This window comes from Micropterus salmoides, unplaced genomic scaffold (assembly GCF_014851395.1).
Source record: "Micropterus salmoides isolate LMB-PRFRI ecotype aquatic unplaced genomic scaffold, ASM1485139v1 Ms_hic_scaffold_20, whole genome shotgun sequence".
Lineage (NCBI taxonomy): Eukaryota > Metazoa > Chordata > Actinopteri > Centrarchiformes > Centrarchidae > Micropterus > Micropterus salmoides.
This window is the reverse complement of record NW_024041151.1, coordinates 31,966,652-31,983,423: the sequence shown is the minus strand read 5'-3', so window position 1 is coordinate 31,983,423 and position 16,772 is coordinate 31,966,652. Positions and strand designations below refer to the sequence as shown.

Genomic DNA, 16,772 nt, shown 5'->3' with positions numbered 1-16,772 from the left:
TGAGTGAACCTTGCAGTGTATGTGTGAGGTGCTGATGTAGACATATCCTAGAAGTTTTATGTTGATTGGACACATTTTGTAATTTGTAGCCTGATTTGCGTTAGATCACCTGCGGTTTGTTGCATTTAAAGCACCTCCCGGTGTTCAGTTTGATTTGAACTTTCAGGGCGTGTGTCAGTTACTTATGAGGACATATCCTGAGAGATTTGTAATGATTGGAGAATATGTCATTTAAAGTATAATTTGTGTAATGCCAAGCACCTTTCTTGTGCTTGTAGCGCCCCCTATTGACGTATGTACATCAAACTGTCCGGGTATACCTGGGGCACCTATCTGAACATATCCTGTGAGTTTTGTGATGATCGGCCCTACGGTTGCTGATTTGTGTTCATTTATGTCCAGAGGCACGGTCCTTTCAAAGTTCATTGGTCTTGAAAAGTAATTGAGATATCGACATGCTTTATACTTTTAATAGGCTTGATCCAATGATGATTCACTGAAAATTTGGTGGCAAAGTTTTATAGGCGGACCTTAATGGTCCTTGAGGCTTTGTTGTAGAGCACATTGAGCTGCACCTGTGTGAGAAATTTCAAGTCAATCGGATTTATGGCGTGAGGGGCGCGGCCATTCAAAGTTTGCATTTTTAAGCCTTTTTTACAGCTCCACCATGTGTTGCCGATTGAATACATATTTCTATGGAAGCTTATGCACACCATTTCCAGTTATTCCCCTAGGTTTCATGTTTCTAGCTCATTCCAGCTCACGGGAATTTGAGCAGACGCAGAGATAATAATAATAATAATAATAATAATAACTAAAACAGACAGACAAACATAGAAGGGTTCTACCGCTTTGCGGTTTGAACCCTAATAAACACTACAGAAGCAAAAAGAGCACACAATTGCCACTCACAGAGAATGACATCATTTAGGTGCATTAAAAAAGATAGAAAGACTCAGAATGCAGAAAGGCCACCAGGGGGCTTCAGAGACGTCACTGGGCTGTTTGTTGGAAACTGCAAACTTCAGAATTTTGTTCTCAGTAGAGATGAAGAGGGGTGTTTCTCTAACTTCTCTAAAGCACAATTCTTCACAAATATTACTCAAAATAATATACAGTAGGATACAAGATTTTCCAAATGAAGAGTTTTTCTGTAGTCTACAGCATGTGTGCACTGTGCAGCTGTATTCGTTATGTGGTTATGTTATGCGGAAAAAATAAAAATATCTGATTAGACATTTACTCAAAATAAGTACAGAGTAAAAATATTAAAATATAGTTTTGTTTTTGGTCTTTCTATAAAGCAGAAACATGCTGTGGGCTTCTCTGCCTATGTTAAGCTAACTTTGTGTCTGTATGATATTGTTTATGCTGTGGAACTGAAATCCTCTAATATGATTTTCTTTAAATTGAGACCTACATAACTCTTTAAGGCCACATTTCGACTGAAGTAACAGCTGCGGAAGTGAAGACACTTCACTTCCTTCAGTGGGAAGAGACATGAGCAGTTTGACATAGTTACAATAAAGTGACATTACAAAGACAACAAAGTGAAAGTACACATCATTTGGTGATATTTTCCATTCCTCAGTGTTCCAAACTTAAGCCAACTCACCTTGAAGATAAACTCTATTCTGCATGTAGCCCATTTAGGTTGAAATGCCACAACGTTGCACAATTTCTTTCAGGCTCTGTTGTAGATAGCTCTTTTGTTCTTTTGACACAGATTGTTGCAGCAGGATCAAGAAAATTATATTTGACTCAAGTATTTAATGTTGGGTTTTTTTTAGAAATTTATAAGAACCTAAAATATGGATGTGTTCACATGTTCATGTGTTGGAAACTAGAGAAGAATTTTCTGAAGAAATGTTCAATTGTGATTGCTGTGCACATTGATGCAGATTGGTGTTATATTTCAAGACTTCAAAACCTCTTATTGCATTAGCTTAGTTGTAGATGCAATTTAACAGCTTCACCACCTCCTTTAAATACTATGATGTCACAATGGGGTCTAATCACCAAAGACTATTCACAATTTGTCATTTTCAAAGTGTACATGTCAATAAATTATTCATTCTCTCAGATGAAGTCTTTCCAGATCTAAATGTACAAAAAAAGGCATACAAGAATAAGAAGTATGCAAGACGAGTGTGATCAGAACATTTGAAAAATACATTAGTGAAATGCAAGTTCAGAAAGCGAGGACACTTTTGGGCATAATTGTTTAGCCCATAACTCTAACCTAACCATAAACATCACAACTACATTCCTAACCCCAACCCTTAACATACATTAACCCTTAACAACATACAAAGTCATCTCTGCTCATGTTGTTGCAAGGCATCCATTTTAGATTTACATGAAAAAAACACTTTTTGAAATTTTATTTCTCAATTAAACTGAATGATATAACATTGTAGGACATTACTACTAATCAGTAAAAGGGTGCAGCTTCTGGGCCTGTGTGTGTGTGTTTGTGTGTGTGTGTGTGTGTGTGTTTTACTGACTGTATTGTGAGTGTGAAACACACCAAAGCCAGCTGGCACTTCCTGAGTAAACTCAATGTTCTGCTTATGACACATGACTGACTAACTGTCCCTGCTTACACTGCTCAGTGCTAACACTCCAACACATACAGACACACTCACAGGCAGCCTACATGTCCTAAGCAGAGGTGTCTTTTAAGTGAAACTGTGGATGACACAGAACCTGCAGTTGCTAAAGCACAAGACAAATTAATTCAATTTGAAGACACAGTTTTAAATTGAAAAACAAAAATCAACAACATGTTAGAAATTCATCAAATTAAATAATTTATACATCATTTAAAGACAAATTAAGTCAAAACAAGTTGAGATTTTTTGTGTGAGCCTGAAGCAGCCCAAAACACACAGTTTCATCATTGATTGCATCATTTCACTGTCACTGCTCAAACAGTGTCTCAGTCAGGAAACTATGGGTGGAAATAAGTACATTTACTTGAATTTAAAATTCTTTCTTAAGTTAACTTAAGTTATTTAATACATCTACTCCACTTTATTTTAGAGGTAAATATTGTATTTTTACTTCCACTCCATTCATCTGACCGCTACTGTATAGTTGTTAGTTACTTTTCAGATTCACATTTTTATGTTAAACATATGAAAACTTATATGATGCATGACATATGATGTGCAGATTAAAGTACCCAACCACCTATACAAGCAACAACATATAAATGAAAAATCATGATAAATTAAATCACAATTTAATTTAATAGTAAATTAAACAATGTATATAATATATCATTCTGAACTCTGCAGTCATTAGCAATGCCACTTGTGTCAATGCATTTGTCATATAATGTCCTGCTTGCTGCAGATGTGGTGGTCAGTGTTCAGATAAAAAAAGGGAAGTAAAAAAATTAAATTTTAAGGAAGTCGTTCAAATGAGGAAGTTTCAGTGCTCTACCACCTCAGTGTATGTCAGTACACTGACTGTTAATTTGCTCTAGCTGGGAAAACACGCCAGATCAACTGAGTGACATGTTCATGTGGTTTTGAGGAGTCAGGAGCTGGCTGAATTTAAGATGACCTATTAACATGTTGTTCGGACTGCTGATGGATTGAAGGAACCAAACTAGAGGAGGGTCAACATTCGGAAACAACTTCATCACATTGTATTCAGTAAGTGCAGTGTTAGTGTTTTCTTTTTTGCCTGGTTAATATACACTTTTTGGATTTTATCACCAAAACTTCTTGTTCCAAAATGTTCAACTTTTTTGTGTAACCCAAGAATTATAGTTTCTTACAGGGTGTTATATCTCACCATGTTATTTCACCTCTCACTTTGCTGACTTATAGGTGAGATCAGGCCACTTTTCACCAGTGCAGTTGCCATTGTTTAAGGAAATTAATAATTATCTTCAAGTGAATAAAACAGACAACAGCACAGAATAATTTCATGTGTTTCTGAGACAAATTCATTGCCTTGGTTGTGGTTAAGCAGACATTGTTGCTGATTAACACACTTTTATTAACATAGCCCACTGATAGAGTTTTCTTAAATTAATATGTTAGGACTCAGTAAAGGATTTCTTACATGTTGGGTGCGGACTCAGTTGACTACGACTCTTTTATGTTCATGATAGAGTTTGTCCAGGTTTTTGTTAGTGGTGTAAAATAATGGACATTTAACAAAGAACTGTATTTAGTTCAATTTTAGGAACTTTAGTATTTAGTATTTTCTGCTGCTAAAAACATATTCTTCACTACATTGCAGAGGGAAATGTTTTTTACAATTTTTTTTGACAGCTGTAGTCACTTTGTACATTAAAAATAAATATAAAAAAACATGAGAAGTTTATAAAATACAATGCATTATTAAAGATTCAAACAGAGTTGCAACCCCAGTGTCTACTCTACCCTTGTCCTATTTGGGATGTCTATGAATGGTTAGACATTTCCCACTAAATTCATTTCAATAACAGTTTGAGACGGAATAGGATAAAAGCATACATTTTCTCAAACAAAAAATTGCTTATTGATGTGTGTAGCACAACTTTATCTTGCGTCTTTCCAACCACATTAATCATCTCATGACTCCCCAGATTTCTGTTGTGACCCTTTAGAGGGGGCCAAACCCGAGTTTGGGAACCATTGTATTAAACCACCTAACTGTATATATATATAGTATATAATATACCTAACTGGAAATAAGGTGGTAAAACTACCTTCATATTGAACAGCTACAGTATTTTAAATATATTTTAAATATAATAATATATCCACACAATGGTCATTTCTCTGTAGAAGAGGTATTTTTACCTAAATTTTTAAGTGCATTTTGATCATACCTCTGTACGTCACTTCAGTAAGATTTAAAATTCAGGACTTGTGCTGGTTCTTATACCAACACTGGTCTTTATAGTGGACATGAAAAGATTTGTATAGGCATGACTTATATTGTTTTGTAACTCTTCTAGCATGATCATATTTTCATGTGTGTTTTGAGCTACTGGAAAGATGATCACAGGAAGCAGTTGGCAAGCCAAGTAGAAAAAACATTCTTTAATTATTATTTCACCACAAATTGCAGGAAGGGTACTTCTTTATCTGGTTTTTCATATCGGCAGAGACAGCTACTCTTGTACTGATGAACTCAGGACTTGACACACGGCCATATTTATTATTAAATATGTCTGCCTTACCATAACCAATGTATCCAGCCACTTTAGAGTCGTTATAATTATGGAGAGATGCTACTTTGAGAAGAAAAGAAAAAAGGCAGAGATGTAAATTTGTGTGTGTGTGACGCTCATATTTCTTAAATAAAGTACTAATCCTGGATTCAGATATGTGTTATATTTTATGAATGCAATTGTTTGTGTTTTTATTTTGACATTGAGATATTATTAACAACAATATTAGTAATCTGTGTGCTGTTTGTTGCTGCTCAGCAAAATTAACTTATCATCATTGAGGCCTACATTTTAAGGACCATAAATTGAAGTATATTAGTATTTATCTAAGACCAGAGAATAAAAACTTTCAAAACATCAAACATAACATAAAAAATCTGAGTATGAGGGCATCAAAACCCTGAGTGTAATCTGACTATGTCTGACTATGTGGCAGAGTGAATATGTTGTGCTGCTCTTGCCAAGTAAGGTATGAATCTGTCATTGCTCTACTTTAAAATAAAGTGAATAAAACTTAATGAACATTTTGGAGAAACTGACCATTTCATTACTTATTTTGTTCTGTTATAGATCTTCAGAGTGATGTTCAAAATGTCCCCTGTATCGTTTCTAACAATACTGGAATACAGTTTGTCTCTGGAAGCAGGTCATTATGCTACTGACAGCAACTTCTCTTATGGCGTACATAGAGATGTACACGTACTTATATTCAGTCAGAAACTACAGCAAAATGCAAATCATACACAGTTAAAGCTGCAAGCAGCGTTGGGCGGTCCCTCGCACATGTAGCACATCGAGGTGTGAGGCCACCGCGTTGCAGATTCTGGAGCTCTGCCAGTGTGGCTGTGAATCTTTGCCAAGGGCTTCGGACACTGCACAAACAATGATCACTTCCTGTGTCCCCAATGTGGTGCTACATAGCACTTTGCACTACGACATGAAGATATGTTCGGGGCGGGACTGTTATCAAGCACGTAAAGTTTGGTGCAGATGTCAGCAAGTAAACTGAAGTTAAAAGAACTTCCTCTTTCATGGCAAATCATCGTTTTTGGACGCCACGCCACAGGCACGGTGTTTCACGAAAACTCACCAATGTTTGTACCACTTTTAATTGTCAATGGCTTTAGAGTAGACAGGGAAAATCTGAAGTCGGTCGGACTAATTCTCTTGGAGGAGTTTGTTAAGGTATGGAGTGTGATTTAAAAAAAAAAAAAATCATATAAATTTCATACATGTAGGTAAAAAGTGCCGTAGGGACTGCTTTGTTGAATGTCACTTCCTGTTGCCAGCAGGTGGCACTATGTCTATGGGTGAATATCGTCATGTACATGTGTTCAGAGCAGTACTCTTATCAAACGTGTAAAATTTCGTACAGATCTGAGCTTGCACAGTCAGGTTACAACAACTTCCTGTGTCATGGCGTAGTGTGGGACCGTTAACTGCAAATTCACTTGTTTTACAACATGGCTTCTGCATCGTGTTAAGGGCATTCTGGGACACTTTTGAAGTTGATATGGCCAACCAGCTAAGAGTAGTCCATCATAGCATAAAACGTGACATTTCCTGTTGCCAGCAGGTGGCCCTATGACGTTGAGTTTATGATAGCAGATGGATGTGTTAAGGGCGTGACTCTTATCCATATCAAATTTGGTGCAGATGTGAGCATATAGTGAAGTAACAACTTCCTGTTTAGTTGATTTTCGAGGCCACGCCAGGGGCATGCTCGTGTATGAAAACTCACAGTTTGTCCAACTTTTAATCATCAATGGGTTTAGACTGCACAGCGGAAATCTGAAGTTGATCAGACTAGTACAGTGTGTACAAGTGTGTAAATCGGCAAAAATGACCATTAAATCCAAATTTCCGACTTCCTGTTGGATGTCGGACATCGCTCCAAGAGGCTTTTTTATGCGTCTGGAAATGATACATGTGTTACAGAAATTGTGTACATGTAGGTAAAACTTTGTCTGGGGGCTGCTCTGTAGGGGGCGCTAGCAAGCCATTTTGCCACGCCCATGTGCGAAACCCATAAAATACGAAATTTTTCGCTGTGTCTGAATTATGTGCAAAGTTTGGTGCATTTTTGAATATGTTTAGGCCCCCAAAATTTCAGTTCAGTTTCATTAGGGACCTTGCACGGTTCATGCTCGGGCCCTAATTACATGTAATCATCCAGAGCTAAACTGGAAGAAAACAGAGTCATAAAGAGTTAATTTTTTGAGTAATAAAGACCCTTTATACATCAAGTTATTAACATAACACAGTTTGCTCTCAATAATCCAACATATTTGTAGTTGTCAGGTAGTGTAACTACTAAGCTGTGTAATGTTGGACCCCAAATTGCTCTAGATCTGCAGGCCAGATTGTATGACAGTTTCGGTTTGTCAGTCTCTGTTTGAGTGTGTACATAGGTAATTGACAGGCTCTGTGAAGGACTCAGCCTTGGTACATGGTACAGGGCACCCCAAAATTGTGAATTTTAAACTAATAATATAATCTATAATGGAAGTGTATGTTTTACTCTTACAGGTTTTAGTGTTGACACTCTTTGACTGATTTAAGTTTTCAGCAGAGTGATGGCCTGTGGGAAGAAACAGTTCCTGTGTCTGGTTGTTTTTGGTATACAGTGTAGCGCCAGAGGGAAAAAGTTGGAACAGGTTGTGTTCATGGTGTGATGTTTCCTGCTCATTTCCTGAATGGAGAGCAGGTTGGAACCAATGATTTTTTCTGCAGTCCTGACGGTCTGTACTGTCTGTTGTAGTCTGTTTCCATCTTATTTGGTGGCTGATCTCAACCAGACAGTGATGAGTTTGCAAAAGACAGACTGGGTTATAACTGGACAGAGTATAACTGGATCAGAAGCTTCTGAGGCAGGTTGAACTTCCTCAGCTGGCACTGAAAGTCTATCCTCTGATTGTGGATCCCAGAAACCTGAAAGAAAGGAAGTGCAGGGACCTTGAGATGATCAGGACATCTCCCACCCATAAAAAATTATATTATTAATTATTACATCATAGTAATAATTATTATTATTATTAAACATGTTGTTCTAGTTCTGAGTGTGCATAATGTGAATTGGATTGGTCCAAGCACAAAACCTTGTGGAACTGATATGTATGGTGTGCATAGAGGATTCACCGTTAACATGTACAAATTGAGATCAATCTGATAAATAGGACTTAAACCAGCTTAGAACAGTTCATTTAATGCTAATTATATACTCCAGTCTCTGTAATAGAATGTGATGGTCAGTGGTGATGAATGCAGCGTTAACATCTAATAAAACCAGTACAGAGACAAGTCCTTTTTCTGATGCAATAAGGAGGTCATTAGTAATTTTCACCAGTGCTGTCTCTGTGCTATGATGAGCTCTAAATCCTGACTGAAAATCCTCAAATAAACTATTGCTCTGTAGAAAGTCACACAGCTGTTTAGCAACTGCTTTCTCCAGAACCTTAGAGAGAAATGGAAGGTTAGATATAGGTCTATAGTTGGCTAAAACATCCGGATCAAGTTTGGGCTTTTTCAGAAGAGGTTTAATTACAGCTACTTTAAAGTACTGTGGTACATAGCCTGTTGATAAAGATAGATTGATCATATCTAGTATAGAAGTGCTGACTAAGGGTAAAACTTCTTTAAGCAGCCTAGTCGGGATGGGGTCTAAGAGGCAGGTTGATGGTTTAGATGAAGAAATTATTGAAATTAGTTGGTAAAGATTGAGGGAAGCAAACCAGATTAGTTTAGTTTACCAGTTTAGACTGCTTAACTTACATCTGGTTTTCTAAGGTTCTTAACTTTGAAGATAAACTGGTACCTGTTGAGGACAGGAGATGATGGATTTTGTCTATAAAAATTAGAATTTCATTAAGTCGTTACCACTAAGGGTAATAGGAATAGGACTCTTTGTCAGCCTTCCTTAATACATTATGAAGGACCTTCCTATAAGACTATCTTGCCAGGTTAAACGAGATTCTTCCAGATTGCTGGAACACCAATCCCTGTCAAGTTTTTGCAAATTTTGGGGCTGGGGGTTATACCATGGTACAAGAAACACCATGGCCAAACTTAACATAAAAGCGCACATTTTGACAGATGTAGCAAACAGTTTAATGGTGCAAGACTGTCAATGTGTGTGGTTCTTCTCACAATGATCAGTGACGATCATTTGGTCTTTCTGAACTTAAGCTCCATTTTTGTTGTACACTGAGGAGAATCCAAGCTAAATATCACATATACAGAAGTAGTGTTCTCTGCTCACTGTGTAAATGGTTGTACGTTTGTATTTTAGGATAACTGTATCCTGGTGGATGAATTTTGTGAGAGGACTTCCTTAAGGGAGCCAAAATCCAGAAGCCAACATGGCTGACATGGTAAATACATTGCCATTCTTCTATGGCAATATCACCAGGGAGGAGGCGGAAGACTACTTGCGGCAGACAGGCATGAGCAACGGCTTATACCTGCTACGGCAAAGCCGAAACTATCTTGGAGGCTTTGCACTGTCTGTGTTGCATTCACGCCGCTGCTACCACTACACCATTGAAAGAGAACCCAATGAAACATATGCTATTGCTGGTGGTAAAAGCCACAGGACCCCTGTGGATGTGATTGACTACCACTCCCAGGAGATGGATGGGCTTGTGTGTCTGCTAAAGAAGCCCTGCAACAGGCCCAAGAACATGCAGCCAAAGGTTGGGCCATTTGAAGACCTGAAGGAAAAACTGATAAGGGAGTATGTCAAGCAGACCTGGAACCTTCAGGTTAGTTTCAACTCTGTCCTGTAAGCAGATGAAAGGTCATTTGGAATATCTAAAATGTGAAGTAGATCAAGAGCTCAAAAGACAGTCAGACTACTTATTAAAAAATATAAAAAATATGTTTTATTACATCTGTTATGATTACATTGTACTCACCAAAGTATTTACTGAAATTTTGAAATGCTAAAAATTAGTCAAGAAGCACAACCAGTCAGACAATCACGTAGTTTGCGGAAGAAGCTGGTTATCTAACCTTATCTATCCTTTACTTGGAGGTAAAATTGAAAGCAATCATACCTGAAATGTCGCTAACAATCCCTCATGGCACATGATTCATAACTTCAAGTACGGTAGGTCAACGTTTAACAGGAAGTCAGTCTAACCTACACTTTGTGTAATAATTTTACTGTTGTGTTTCTTAGCCCATTTGAATTATTTTTAATTTGTTAATTTGAAATGACCGGTGAATGATTTACTTTGTTGTTACTTTACTGCTATTTCAAGTGTTCAATTCCATGATGATCAATACCACAACCAATGCTCCAAAGAAACGCAGGATACGCAGGGTAGCCATCATGCAGATATAAAACCATAGATACAAGCAAGTGGCTTACCAGGCTTGTCATGCATATTCTTCTTATTATATGCATGGGCTCATAGTTTGTGTGTGTGCAGGGTGCAGCTCTGGAGCAGGCCATCATCAGCCAGAGGCCTCAGCTGGAGAAGCTCATTGCCACCACTGCACATGAAAAAATGCCCTGGTTCCATGGAGCAATAACACGAGAAGACTCTGAGCCCAGGCTTCAAAATGGCTCCCGTACAAATGGAAAATTCCTGTAAGTATCTCACAAGTGTCTTTGTACAGGTTTAGGCAGTTCTTTGGTAAATGGCGTAAAATGTATGTAAAACAAATGCATCCAAATCTCACCAATTATTATCCAAAGCTCACAATATCCAGAATATTAAGAATATACTCACAAACATTCCATTCTCCACATTAAATAATCTAATTCAGATCCACCGTCACACAAAATCAAACCCCAGCCTGAAAAAAACCTACTTCATTGCAAATGTTCATTTCTAGGAAACTTTCTTACTCTTGAAGTAATCATTTCAGGCAGGTTTTTCTCCCAAGTCCCACAACTATTTTTGCAAATCCAAACCTCAGCAAACCATTTCAAACATTTTACCCTATCTGAATTATGTAGACCCTAAAAAAAACTGTCCTGTCTTGAGGGTGGTGATGGTGCATAGATAAGATGCTTGCCTTTGGTGTGGGAGACCTGAGTTCGATTCCCACTGTGAGAAATTGTGTCCCTGACAAAAACACTTAACCCCTAGTTGCTCCAGAGGCGTGCAATCTCTGACATGTATAGCAATTGTAAGTCGCTTTGGATAAAAGCGTCCGCTAAATGAATAAAGGGACGGCTGTGGCTCAGGTGGTAGAGCGGGTTGGCCGTTAATCGGAAGGTCGGCGCTGCCCCTGGTTGCGTGTCGAAGTGTCCTTGACCGTGACCGTTTGAGCACTTAGGCTCAGTGTATGAATGTTTGTGACTGGTGAATGCAGATGTAGTGTAAAAGCGCTTTGAGTGGTCGAAAAGACTAGAAAGGCGCTATACAAGTATGGAGCATTTACATTTACTTGGGAGAAAACACCTCAAAGGATTGGGTTACCTCATTTTATACTTGTAATGACATCAAATATATCATTAAAACCATCTCAGGAATCCGTTTTACAAAAATGAAAACATGATATGGCTTCTAATTGAAAACACTATAGTTGCTCTTTTCAGATTAGAGGAAGTCTTATTTTGTGCTTCATTCCTGAAATGTTGCTGGATAAAATGAGTCACTGGCCATTTCTACTAGACAAGACCTATGTATCTGTAGTTGGGAAACCTGTTATTCAAAGTGTGAAGGAGATTTATGCAGCTGTACAGGTTGTTACAGAAATTATTAAAAGTCTTAAATTAACCTATTTACTTTATTGTTGAGAAAAACGCTCATTAACTGCCCCTAGCAACTGCTACCGTAGCCGCTATGGCAACTTAAAAAGACATTGGTAGGATGGATATTTCACCCATTACTGATTGGTTAGGGCAAAATTAAACAAAACAGACAAGGTTGGATATTTCATCTCACTGCTGGGGGACAATACATAGAAACATAATTAATACTAATAACATAATTAATAATTATAACATAAGTAATTCCTGAACGGGACACCAAAGGTGCTGCTAAACATGGCAGGTCTGTTGGTCAATAGACATCATTCTCCAGCCTGGTTTTTATCTTTTCTGCTTTTCTTTTCCTTGGAAAAAAAATCTGTTGTCTGGAAGAAATCGCATTCAATCCCAATGTAAGGCAGGAGTTTGCTTTCATTTCTATGAATAATGAGCTTTCATTTCAATTGAATGATTTACTTGGGACTGCAAAATATGACAGGAGGGATGGAAATTGAAATTAAATTAGAGGACTGCTGAAAAGGATTTATAATTGCTGACCAAGGCAAAGCAGTTATGTCTTGCATGTCTTTGGAGCTCTTTGTTTAGATCCTGTTTATGTCCAAAAAGCAAATACATTACAAATACATTACCAAAGACATTCAAAAAGCTGCTTAATTTTGTTAAAGATTAGTAATATATGCGTTAAACTGCCTGGTATATCACAAAGCTCTTTTCCACTGCAGGAAGTAAACCTGGGGCTTTTAAGAGCCAAGGTTCTTCCAGCTATTCCACTATATTTTACAACATCAAGATTTTTTTTTAACTGTGGGACTGACTGCATCCTTTTTATGTGCTGTTTGGTAGGCAATTGTAGTTAGTGGTTGTGCATAGTGGCGGTAGACAGACAACAATGGAAGAAGTAACACTGATATTATTTTTTCTTTTAGTACCTTGATGTATGCATGTTGTATCACCTCCTGAGCACAGCCCAAATCCAGATCCAGAAACTCAGTTAGTTTGCAGGTCTAGCTCTAATAGTTCCCTCCCAGATATTGTCTATCTGGACAGTTTAGCTTTTAACAAAAGCATGAAAGAACTGTGACAAAATGTCTGTTAAGATATATTGTTTTAAAGTTTACTAAAAAAATGTTACTGTACTGTTAATGTACTGTTTTGTTTTTGCCACAAACATATTTTTTTAGTTTTGAAGCTGATATAGTGATAGTGATTTACTAAAGTGACTCTAAAGTTAAGACAATGGACACAGAACGCTTACAGTTGCAATGCTCCTTTCCTCATGGCTGTCATATAGCTCTGCTTTGTCATGGTGTGAAATGTGAATGAATGGAAATGCTACATAAGCTGTCATCCTAAATGAACAACTACAGCAGTACAATATGTCTATATATATTTCTATTTCAATACTTCAGATGTTTAAAATGTGTCTTTTGCTTTGTTACGTTTGAATGAAGCAAGTGTAGAGTATTTATAGCAGCTGAAACTTCAGTTGAGAGGCAGTGGTCTCGGCTAAGAAGAGGAACACACGCACACACACACACACACACACACACACTGTGGTTTCCGCTCTGGCAGTTTGCAAGGGACTTCCTGAAGTAGCCAAACAAGAGAAAGAATGACAGCAGGGTGAGATGTGACTGGCCCTTTTCTCATGAAACGTGTAGGACAAAACTTTGTGTTCCCATTTACTTCCAAGGCTCGGGCTTACAAGAGTGGCCAGCAACACAACAACACATTGTTTCTTTCTGTAATGTTTTTTCACTTATATATATAATATAATTTAGATGACAAAAGGGACCAGCACAGTTGTAAATAATGACACACAGGCCATCTGTTTCAGTTCCTGTTTAGTTCCTGTAACTGAGCTTGTCTTTATTACTGTAATGTCAGTGCTGGTTCTTTCTCAGATCTTAATGTTTGAAAATAGCTGCACACATTTATCAACCAACAAGGTATAGCTGATATATAAGTAAGGTAACAAGTGGGGTTAAATACTATACTTCACTAGGCTACAAGGTGTTTTACATGGGCATATACACATTTTTGATACTTAAAGACTAAAACAATAAAGATAAAAGAAATAACAGTAATGAATACAAAAAGAGCAAGCATTAAGCATTAGTAAAACCCATGAGACAAAAAGAAAACCAGGTAATTGAAACTGAAGAAGAGAGTGTGTTTTTTCAGCTTGAGCCTGTGTGTAAGGATTTAATGATCTAAATGTGATGCATGTATGGCAACACAATTCAATTCAATTTTATTTATATAGTGCCAAATCACAACAACAGTTATCTCCATAAAAGAGCAGGTCTAGACCAACACAAAACAGAGCAGAATGATCGGTTCTGGCTTTTGAAATACCCCCAGTGAAATGAGAGCTTTGTGTCACATTGATGTCAACATCAAAGTCTGATGTTCTACATTTACAGCCAAGGCTGTTTTCAGAGATGGAACCAATAAAAACGTTTTGAACCATCTGCTGCCGAGTGCTACTGGGACTAGACATTAGACAAGTTCAATACATTACTAGTTAACAGTACAGCACTGTACGTACTATTTATCACAAATACACACATGCAAATAAAATTAATTATCTCACATTTCAGATAAAAATAAATATATGAAATGATGTATGTAATTTTCCTCTGTGCACAGCTTATCAGGCTTGCTTTGGTAATACTGTTGAAAGTTTGTATTTGATACTAGTAAAATATAAGTAAAAATCAACATAGAAAATACATGACACAAACTGAATTTGAAAGGTTTTATCATTATGTGACACAACATTGGAAATAGAAAAGCAGATTTTTACTTAAACAATTAGTGGTTTGGTTTGGTGTAAAGATTTAAATATATTTGTTTTTAAAGTTTTAAATTGGTTGTGTCTATGTGCTATTAGCAAATAAGAGTAATTTATAACAATTTGAGAAAGAGTTGTTGTTGAAATCTGTCCCTTTAAAGGTTAAAATATCAAAAATGTTACATAAAGGTGCATCCATTCACCAAAGTTTTTAAACCATAAACCATGAACATTGATACATTGATACACTGGTACAGGTAGTGAAGTTACGAAGAAGAGCAAATATAAATATTCCAACTACTGCGTGTCTATTCTTCAGACTCTTCAAGTCAGGTCAAGCTTTTCTTGTAACCTTACCTTGTAAGGATGTATTTCCTGTATGCATTATTCTTGATTTATTTTTTGTACTGATGACAATTGTTGTAATGAATGACTGTGTTCTCTTTATAATATTTTGTTCACAATATATTTTTGGACATTCGTTGCCCTGGACTAATTAAACAGTGTTTATCACCATCTCTTACCACACAGTATGTACACAGTATGATGTGGTAATAATGTTGAAACCTTGGGCTAAAATGCAATGGTTCAGTAAAAATTTGGATTTGAGCAATAGGAATAGCAAACTACATGCAGGTGTTGTCTTCTCTTCTACCGACATCACCTTCTTCTACTTTGTGACCTTTGTTCCATTTCTTCTTCTTCTTGTGTGTGCAGGATCCGACAGAGGGATCTGAATGGCTCCTATGCTCTGTGTTTACTACATGAAGGACAAGTCATGCATTATCGCATTGACAGGGACAGGGCTGGCAAACTCTCTATCCCAGATGGCAAGAAGTTTGACACCCTGTGGCAGGTTAAACTGGTTATTCTTTTTTTTATGATTCTCAGGATTAGGTTTAGGGTTTCCCAGCAGGTGTCTGAAGTGTTGCTCAATGCCTCAATCACCCATTTTATTCTTTCAGAAGTAATATTATGATTTTGTTATAGTTTCATACATATCCCTTATGGACACTGTGTTAAAACGTGCTGAGCACATTCAGGCTCCATTGCCAGATGTGTAGAAATACTGAAGTCAGGACCTAGCACAAAGACATGACATCAATATCCATCTCACTCTCAGAAAGAGTTGGACTATTTTCCACATTCCTAGAAACAAAATTGTAGCTGCAGCCTAGCATGCTCCCCAGAGGATCAGAGGACCTTTACTTTAGCCTCACCCTCAGGGGAAATATTTTCATGTTTAGCCCTACTACTAGGATGTCTTTAAGAATAACAATGTCAACTCTGTCTTATGGGGTATAATGAAATGAAGTTTTGTTTTCTGAATGTTTAAAAGACGCTAGTCTTGTGTAGTTATTAATGCATGTCCTCATGTCCTCCTGACCATTGTAATGAGTGTCTGATATATGAACTTCTTTCTTTACCACAGCTGGTAGAGCACTACTCCTACAAACCAGACGGCCTGCTTCGAGTGCTAACAGAGCCCTGTCCAAGACCTGATGGAGAAATTGGTAACAAATACACACAGCTTATTATAACATGTCTACAGTAAGAGTGTCATTCAAGTGAAATCCACTGCATATTAATTAAAATATATATAATATATAATAATTTATATAAGTGTAGGAATATATTCAAACCTGATCACCATTTGTTATATGCTGTGTTCATAGGGCTGATAGGGCGACCGCTGCTCCCACGGGACCATCCTGGAATAAGTTCTGCTTTGGTAAGTTCTTGCCTGTGCTTAAGTGTGTTTGCGTGTGTGAGTGTGTAGTGGCATTAATGCATTTGCATATTATCATGGTCCTGAGCCAGTGTCCAAAAAACAGGAAGTGATGCAACCCACTCACTTACATGTCCCGTATGATTAGTGAAAGGAAATGAGGATGCTGCCTTTAACTACCAAGATTAGAGATTTTGTTAATGACAACTTTGTGAAATGGGTTTAAATGATGGATGAAATTCTTTTATGTTTTGTCAAAATAAATTATGAATAAGGATTTCAGAGTTAGATTAAAATATGTCTGTTCATCTTGCATGTGGATGGCTAATATGTAAACCAAATT

At 37.2% G+C, this 16,772-nt stretch overlaps 1 protein-coding gene across 2 annotated transcripts in view; it reads left to right on the top strand.

Moving 5' to 3' along the window:
• Window positions 1-3,463: 3,463 nt before the first annotated feature.
• Window positions 3,464-16,772, top strand: part of syk (spleen tyrosine kinase) — a 39,031-nt gene continuing 25,722 nt past the window's right edge. The window contains exons 1-6 of one of the 2 annotated variants that reach the window (XM_038734199.1): window positions 3,464-3,665; window positions 9,468-9,939; window positions 10,612-10,772; window positions 15,418-15,556; window positions 16,133-16,214; window positions 16,377-16,432. In XM_038734199.1, the coding sequence (XP_038590127.1) occupies window positions 9,538-9,939; window positions 10,612-10,772; window positions 15,418-15,556; window positions 16,133-16,214; window positions 16,377-16,432 (840 nt within the window). In that variant the 5' untranslated portion in view covers window positions 3,464-3,665; window positions 9,468-9,537. Of the gene's footprint in view, window positions 3,666-9,467; window positions 9,940-10,611; window positions 10,773-15,417; window positions 15,557-16,132; window positions 16,215-16,376; window positions 16,433-16,772 lie in introns of those variants that run through there. The other variant, XM_038734200.1, reaches the window with a different exon arrangement.